This window comes from Plasmodium gallinaceum (genome assembly GCF_900005855.1).
Source record: "Plasmodium gallinaceum strain 8A genome assembly, contig: PGAL8A_v1_119, whole genome shotgun sequence".
NCBI lineage: Eukaryota > Apicomplexa > Aconoidasida > Haemosporida > Plasmodiidae > Plasmodium > Plasmodium gallinaceum.
Genome location: NW_021628276.1, coordinates 1,088,058 through 1,097,012, shown reverse-complemented (window position 1 = coordinate 1,097,012; position 8,955 = coordinate 1,088,058). Strand labels below are relative to the sequence as shown.

At 15.5% G+C, this 8,955-nt stretch overlaps 4 protein-coding genes across 4 annotated transcripts; all 4 read right to left on the bottom strand.

The window, feature by feature from the left end:
- Positions 1-659: 659 nt before the first annotated feature.
- On the bottom strand, positions 660-2,234 carry PGAL8A_00441900 (conserved Plasmodium protein, unknown function; the record flags this gene model as incomplete). Its single annotated transcript, XM_028673160.1, has 6 exons — positions 660-804; positions 893-933; positions 1,139-1,184; positions 1,269-1,369; positions 1,547-2,125; positions 2,205-2,234. 6 exons carry the CDS (start codon positions 2,232-2,234, stop codon positions 660-662), a joined length of 942 nt encoding a protein of 313 aa, XP_028529641.1.
- A 1,642-nt stretch (positions 2,235-3,876) lies between these two features.
- TAF7 (transcription initiation factor TFIID subunit 7, putative) lies at positions 3,877-5,135 on the bottom strand (the record flags this gene model as incomplete). Its single annotated transcript, XM_028673159.1, has 2 exons — positions 3,877-4,774; positions 4,996-5,135. 2 exons carry the CDS (start codon positions 5,133-5,135, stop codon positions 3,877-3,879), a joined length of 1,038 nt encoding a protein of 345 aa, XP_028529640.1.
- Positions 5,136-5,495: 360 nt separating this feature from the next.
- On the bottom strand, positions 5,496-6,083 carry GK (guanylate kinase, putative; the record flags this gene model as incomplete). Its single annotated transcript, XM_028673158.1, has 1 exon — positions 5,496-6,083. The coding sequence occupies one exon, from the start codon at positions 6,081-6,083 to the stop codon at positions 5,496-5,498; it is 588 nt and encodes a 195-aa protein (XP_028529639.1).
- A 602-nt stretch (positions 6,084-6,685) lies between these two features.
- Positions 6,686-8,413, bottom strand: PGAL8A_00441600 (serine/threonine protein kinase, putative; the record flags this gene model as incomplete). The annotated part of the gene is made up of 1 exon (XM_028673157.1): positions 6,686-8,413. One exon carries the CDS (start codon positions 8,411-8,413, stop codon positions 6,686-6,688), a length of 1,728 nt encoding a protein of 575 aa, XP_028529638.1.
- Positions 8,414-8,955: the final 542 nt, after the last annotated feature.

The window sequence follows — 8,955 nt, the reverse complement described above, 5'->3', positions numbered from 1 at the left end:
TGTTTTTTTTTTTTTTTTTTTTGTTTTTTAATTTGATTATATACAATGATAAATTTAATTAAAATTTTTATAATATATAAAAAGTTGATAAATATAAATGGAAATATTATTTTATAATATATTTTTCCTTTTAAAAAAAATAAAAATGATTGTAGAAAAAAAAAAAAAAAAAAAAAAAACATTCTTACATGATTATGTGTAATATATTTATTCTAAATAAAATTTCATTTATGTCCTTTTATGAAAATAATGAAACATTAATATATATAGGAAATAAAAAAAAAAAAAAATAATACAATTAAATTTACCTTTTTTAATATTTCTAAAATTTTCTTTTTTTTATTTAATGAATTACATACTTCAAAAGATACTTTTTTATCTTAACATTAATATTTTTCTTTTTTAATAAAAAAAAAAAATATTTTCTTCTTTTTTTTTAATTATATAGAAATAAAAAATTATATAAAAAATGAAATATAAATGATAACAATGAAATAAAGATGAAACATTTTTAATAAATATTAATCTACTTTTGTTTTTTTTCCTTTTTCAAAATTATTTTAAAGAAATAAAAGAAATTATATATATTTGATGAAATTATTATACTAATTGTTGGTCCTGTTATCAATTAAGATAAATGGGTATCATTATTATTATTGTCATATATTTAATAATATATGTTTTTTATTGGAATTTGTTTTTCTTTTTTGTTCATTAATATTTGGTAATTTTTCTCCATTTGATTCACTATGTTTTAAAATATTATTATATCTTTCTTTTAATTCATTTAACTCCTTATTAATCCTTTCAAAAAACAAAATGAATTACATATATATATATATAAATTTATTTGTTAAATTTAAAAATTTTTTAAAAGAGTTATTTTTCATACTTTATTTTTTCTACACCATCATATAATTTACTTATGACATACTAAAAAAAAAAAAAAAAAAAAAAAAAAAGGAATAATAAAAAATATTAAAAAATATCAATCTAAATAATGTCTAAAACATTATTGATATAAATAATTATCATTATCTTATATTTTTTTAGATTTTATTTTTCTAATATTTGAATATTTTATATTATCTTTTTTTTTTTTTTTTAGTTTGATTTGGCTTTATTTCTTCTATTTTACCTCATGATAATTTAAATTTGTTAAAAATTCATTCAAATAAGATAATCTAAAAAAAAAAAAAAAGTATAATAAAGCATATTTCTATCTATCTATATTAGAAGTTGCTGTTATTATAATTTTTATTTTGTACTTATTAGTACTATTTAGGGAATTGAAGTAATTTAGTTCAATTTTTTTTATCTCCTTCATTAACTTTTTATCTCTATATTTAATACATCTAGAAAATAAAACCTTATAATTTAAAAAAAAAAAAAACATGAAATAAATGAAAATAAATGAAAATATATGAAAATAAATGAAAATATATGAAAATAAATGAAAATAAATGAAAATAAATGAAAATAAATGAAAATAAATGAAAATAAATGAAAATAAAAATTACATGTAAATTTTTATTTTTTTTCTTACATAATGAGGTTTACATGTGTGTAAACGAGTAAATTTATACTTTTTATTTTGTACATTTTTTTCATATTTTTTTATTATACATGTATTTAAGTTATTATAATAATTTAAACATAAATTAACATAAGTTTTATTAATTTTATTTTTATTTGAAAAAGTATTAGTATGTTGTAAAATATAATCTGAAATATTATCTTCTGTGTAAATATTATTTTTATTTAAGTCATATTCATAATTGTTATCATAAGATATATGAACATACTTATCATCATATTTTTCATTGGGTTCCTTATTATTTATTATTAATTTATTTGAATAGATGTTGTTAGAATTATTAATATTTTCTCTTTCATAATTTTTATATAGGTCAACAGGATCAGATGTATTATTTAACTTTTTTTCTTCTTCATTATTCAAGTGTTCCTTTGTAAAATTTTCTGTTTTTCTATTTTTTTCTTGTAGAACATAATTTATATAAGGTGGTTTTAAAGGTAGATTAATTTTATATATATAACTATGCAAATCATTCAAATTATAGCCATATCTTTTTTCAAAAATATTTATATTCTCTATATTTTTATTCTAAAAAAAATGAAAATATATGAAAAAAAAAAAAAAATTAAAAATAAAATATATTATTTCTTTTTAAAAATTATTTTACTTTTTCTTTAAATCCTATAAAATTTCCCATAACTAATAATATTTATAAAAGTTTAAAAATTATTTATATTTTTATGTCATTATGAATTTTATTAATATATTTACATAAATTTTATATAAATTGCTCATTAATATATGAACAATTTAGTTTAAATTGTTATGTGAAAACTTCTTATTTTTATTTTCTTATAATAGATAAAATTAAAATTCTGCATTTTTTAAGTTATCTTTAAAAGGTTTATTTTTAAAAATAATTATAAAAAAAAAAAAAAAAAGAAAAAATACAAAAATTTTTTAATGCGCATTTGTGCATAAACTTCTATTTTAGAAAAAAAAAGGCAATTAAAAGATAAAGAAAAAAATCATCTTCATATATGCATACAGAAAAATATGTTATTTTAATAATTAATTAAAAGAAAATATTAAATAATAGTATATATTTGCTTAACCGAAAAATAGTTATGAAAATAAATATGTCAATATATATGATATATTAATTACAACACAATGATTATTATTTTTTTTTTTTTTTGTTTTTTCTCTTTACAAATGCTACAATATTTTCCAATGATGACATTTTTTTGTTATAAATATTTTTTCTAAAAAAATCTATAAATGTGCACTTTTTCAAAAAAGGATTAAGATGAATTTTATAGTAATTATATTTTCTCTTTTTATTTTTTATTCGTTTCATAAATGTAATAGAATAAGAAGACATATAACAAATGATAGAACTATTAAAAATTTATGTGTCCGTTCTAAAAATTTTAATATAATAAATGTTAGTACAGATAAAAATAATTTGAATGAAATTGATTATAATGATTTAAAGAAATATTATAAAGAAAAAGGTTTATATTTAAATGATAATTATTCTAATGGATATAATAATTTTAGATACAATTTTGCTCTAAGTATACAAAATAATTTAAATTAATACATATATAGGAATTTATTAAAAAATATATATATATATATATATATTTTTTTATATACAGATTCTTCTCCTTGTATTTATAAAAATTTAAATTCAATTATTGACTGTAATTATTATATACACAAATTAAATTCCTGTAACCCTTACAGATCTTGCAAGTAGATATCAAAAAAAAAAAAAAAAAAAAAAAAAAAAAATGTATAAACAAATTTAAAATAATTTTTTTTTTTTTTTTTTATTATGTTTTCATTTTATTTTTTTTCAGTTATTGTAAAACAGGATATTACTTAAATGATTATACATCAATAAAATGTATTAATTAACAAAAAAAAAAAAAGTTATAATAATTTAAAAATTTTTTAAAAAGTATAAATAATTAATAATTTTTATTTTTTTATTAGGTCCTTCTTATATAAGTTTTTTACCTCCATATGGATACTATTTTAAATGGGTATTAACAACTACAAAATTTGTTTATAAAAATAAGAAATATTTTTTATGTATGGTTGAACCGAATGAATATAATTATTTCATCTCCTTTTGTAAAAGAATATGTCTTTCATTTTTTTTTTTTTTTTTTATTATATGTGTACAACTTTTCTAAGTTCCATAAAATATTTTTATTAATTTCTTAAATACCTTTAAAAAAAATAAAAGAAATATTATATAAGTAAAATAAGAGAAATAATATATACGTAAAATAAGAGAAATAATATATACGTAAAATAGTTCTTTTTCAATGTTTTTTTTTTAAGTAATGATTTCCTCCTAATAATAAATCAGATACATCTGATTCATAGTTTTCATTTTCAATTTCATAATTTAGTAATGCTTCAAAGTTAATATCTCCATTTTCTTTTTCTATTTGATTCATTAAATTATAAGTATTATCAAGAGAACTTAGTATTTCTGATAAATCTGTTAATTCATCTACTATTTCATTTTGTTTATTATTTTCTTTTTCATTACTAATATGATTAAGCATTTCATTATAAGTTTTAACATAAATATCATAATAATCATAAAAATCAGAATTTAAATATTCATATATAAGCTTTTGAGCAAAATAAATATCATGATACTTATAAAGTTTAGCATAATTTTGAAAATTAAAATTATTAGTTTTATTACTTATACCGCAGTTTAATTGAAAATTATTATTTATAAATTTTCTAAGGAGTTTTTTACTATTTTTATTATTTTCATATACATATATCATTTGAGAAACATCACTAGTTTTATATAAATTAATTCCATCTAACGTTTTATGTATTTCTATATGTGTTGCCAATTCAACTAATATTCCATAATACTTTTTATTTATATTTTTAAAATTAATTATGAAAAATCTTGAATTTAATAAATTTGTAGGTTCAATTTCCAATTCTAAATTTTTTTTTAATAAATGTTTTTTTATTTTTTTCGAAACTGATGGTGGAAAACGAATTATACAAACTTTATCAACATCACTATCTAGCATATATACATTATTAATATTATCTTTATTTTTCATTTTGTCTTCTCTACATTTTGCATCATTTATAATATTTAATAAATCTAAATCATTCATAAAATAAATTTCTTGTAAATCTTCATATTCAAATGTTCCTTTTCTAATGTTCTCAATAGTGTTTCTTATAATGGTACATGTAAGATAAAAAAATAAAAAAAAATTAAACATATAAATAAATATATGTATAGTTATAACTAGGTTAAAGAAAATATTTGGTTATACATTATAAATAAAAATATAAGTATGTTATATATATATACATCTTTATAATGAATATAATTTTTTTTTTTATACATTTATGTATTTTATTTTATTTCATTTTTTTTTTTTTTTTTTTTTTACAATGTTTGGATAATCTCTTTTGAATTTGATTTAACCTTTGATTCATTACTTTCTATATTTTGTTCATTCAAATCATTTTCATCTTTTTTAGTATTTATATTAATTGAAATTTTTTTAAAATTTGGATTTTTTTTTTCCATTATATGAAAAAAATATAAAAAAAAAAAAAATTAATTTTTATTACAAAAATATAAAATCATTTTTTTAAAAACATCATTTTTTTTTCTTATAGTTTTTACTTCTTTTGTTTTTGTTATTTAAAGAAATAATTATTTAAAAAAAAAAAAATTATAAATTATGAAAAGAAAAAAAAATTATTATTAAATGTGACATAGGAAAAAAAAAAAAAAAAGAAAAAAAAAAAAATTAAGAAAAATACAAAATAATAAAAACATATTTATATAAAAATATATGTTTAATTTTATTTTTATTTTTTTTTATTTTAAATTTATTTTAATAAATGTTTCATTTATTAATAACGGCAAAATTTTATTAAAAAATCATTTTTTTAAATATTCATAGGATTTCATTAAAAAGCTCTTTAGTTCTTCATATGTCTTTGTTAGATCATCATTAACTATATAGAAATTGAAATCAATTTTATAAGCTTCATCTAATTCTCTTTTTAATTCTTCCATTCTTTTATTAATTTGTTCTTGATTTTCTGTATTTCTATTCCTTAATCTATTTAATAAAATGTCACTACTTGGTGGTTTTACAAAAATATAAATACCATCTTTTATATAATCACTATTTTTTAATTGTTTCACTCCATTTATATTCATTTCAAATAAACATATTTTTTCTTCACTCTCTGCTTTATCATATTCACTTTTCAAAGTCCCATATAAATTATTTGCATAATTATCATATTCTAGAAAATAATTTTTTTTTAATTTTTCTTCGAAATCTTCTCTATTTAAAAAATAATAATCAATTCCATTTTTTTCTTTTTCTCTTTTTTTTCTAGTAGTACAACTTACAGAAAATCTAAAAAATTGAGGAAATTCTTCTAAAAGTTTTTTTATTAATGTTCCTTTACCAACCCCTGATGGCCCACATATTATTAAAGGTGCTATTTTCTTCATTTAAACAAATAAAAGAAAAAGTACTAATATTTTTAAATTTTTAATAAGGAAACTATTTTTAAAAAAAAAAAAAAAAAAGAAAAACTAAATTTTATAAAATCATAAATTTAAAATAATAGAGTTATTTAAAAAAAAAAAAAAAAAAAAGCTAGAATATAAATATTAAAATATTTTAAAAAAAAAAAATGAAAACGTTTTTAAGGATATATATTATTTTTTGCATATAATTAAAAATGAAATAATTATATATATTAGGCTCAATTTATACCCTTTATAGAAAAAAACATTGATGTTACTTTTTTTTTTTTTTTATATTTTCTTTTTTTTATATTTAAATACATATTTCATCAATGTATAATTTAATCATTTATAACTTTGAAAAATTTTATAATCATAATGTATAGAAGTAAAATTAAAAGAGAAAAAAAATTCAAACAAAAATAAAATTCATACTAAATATATAAAAAGGAAAGATAAAAATAAAAAATAAATAATATAAATATATATGAATATTTATATATATATATATATAAGGATAAAGGTAAATATTTTAGTTCATTTATTAATGAATTTTTTTTTTTTTTTAAATAATTTTTTGTTCTTTATCCGAAAAGCACAAATGGGTGAAAAAATAAATCAAAAAAAGAAATTCTTTTTTTAAAATTAATTTCTAACATTTTTTTAAGTAAATCTTTAAAAGAATCTGAGAAATAATTGTAATGCATAAACTGTCTATTTAAATTAAACTTTCTGTTTTGAATTGTGTAAAAAATATGCATATCATTGTTAATTGTACTAAAAGGATGCTTACCTGTTGATAAAATAAAAATTGTTATCCCTATAAGCCAAACAATTTTTGAAGAAACAAAAATTTTCATTTTTTGAAAATCTTCTAATGGTTTGAATAAAGAAGTTGTTCCACCAGTATTTGCTTTTTCTTCATAAATTTTTTGCAAGAATTCAAAGTCTATTAGTTTGATAAACAGTTTTTTTTTTATGATTTTTCCTTTTTTTTTTATACACCATTTATTAGTTTTCTTACAAAATTGTATTGCATTTAGATTTTTCTTTTTTATATTCTTTGTTACTATATTTGATGGTTTAATATCACTATAATATATTTTTCGTTGATACAAAAAAAGACAAACTTTTAATAGTTGCCTTAATATTTCTGCTATTAAATACTCAGGATATACATAAATTTGTTTGTTTTTTTTTTTTTTCGTTATTTTTATTTTTCTTTTATAAAGAAATATTTCATTTAATATGGATTTTTTTTTTTTCATAAAAATTATTTTATTATAATGTTCATAATCAAAAGAAAAGTTTTCTTGTCTTAATGATTTTGTATCTTCTGTAATTTCATTTTCACATTTTATTCTTTTTTTCTCCTTTTTACTATTATTTGAATTACTTATTTTTCTTTTTACATTTTGATATAAAGATTCCTGTAATTGAAAAATTTTTTTTTTTTTATGCCACTTCATAAGTGAAATACCCCCATATTCGTAAAAAGTGATAATTTCATCATTAAAATAAAAATATGATTGCATTTTAATAATGTTTTCGTGATATAAGTTTTTAGTTATGTAATTTTCTAATTTTATTACATTTTCATAACTTATAAAACTATTAAAAAATGGACAAAAAATAATTTCTTTTGGAAATTTATAAATTTTTTTAATTTTTTTTTTTAGAAGAAATTTTTTTTTTTTTTTATTATATTCTTTTATGTAGATAATATTTATTTTTTTATATTTTTTAGAATACAAAGTATATTCACTTTCTATATGTGTCATAAATGGATTAAATTGGATAATTTTTTCGTTTTTAATATTATTTAATATATCAATTTTTTCTTTTTCACTATTAGAATAAAATATCTCATTAGCTATGTTGCTTTCTTTCATATTATTATTATTATTATTATTATTATTATTATTATTTTCTTTTTTCATTTTTTTTATATTTCTAATAACTTTTATATAATCATAATTAAAAATAGTATATGTATCATTAAAATAATGATTATTTTCAATAATATTAGACTTTTTTTTGTATTCATTTTTTCTTGTAGAATTGCATTTTTTAATTCTACCTTCATTTGTTTCATAAAAAGTTGTTTGCTTATAGTTCTTTTTTATTTTTTTAAAGATATTATTCCATTTATTATTATAATAGTTCAATCCTATCTGTTCATTATCACTATACGATATTTTGTTATTATATGAATTATTTTTATCGTTATAACTATCTAATGAAAATTCTGATAATGAATTTGAAGTAGTACTATAATTTTTAAATAAAGTCTTTTTTAAATACAAACTCATTATTTTTTAAAAAAAAAAAAAAACTGAAAATGAAAATGAAATTACTGATAATAATAGAATGTAAAACATATTAAGGGAACAAGTATAGCTTTAAAAATACAAAATAATAACAATAGAGCTTTTAGGAAATATATTTTTTGATAAACATTTTCCTTAAAATTATATAATTTTTTTTTTTTCTTTTCCTTTCTTTTTCTCTTTCCTTTTTTTTATACTTTTTTCAAAAGATTATTCTTAAAGAGTTTTTTTTTTTTTCTTGTGATTACTACTAATAATTTTTGTAACACATTTAACATTTCTTAGAAAAAGGGTAACTAAAAAATATATGATTAAGATTTAATAAATTTTATATAAACTCTTAATAGTAAATATAAATATATGTTTATTAATAAAAAAAAAAAAAAAAATGTAAAAACATTTTCTAATAAAAACATATATGTGTGAAGATGAGTTTCTTCAAATATAATTCTTAACATAACTTCATTTTATTTTTATAGAAAGCTTTTTTGACAAAAAAAAAAAAAAAAAAAAAAAAAAAAAAT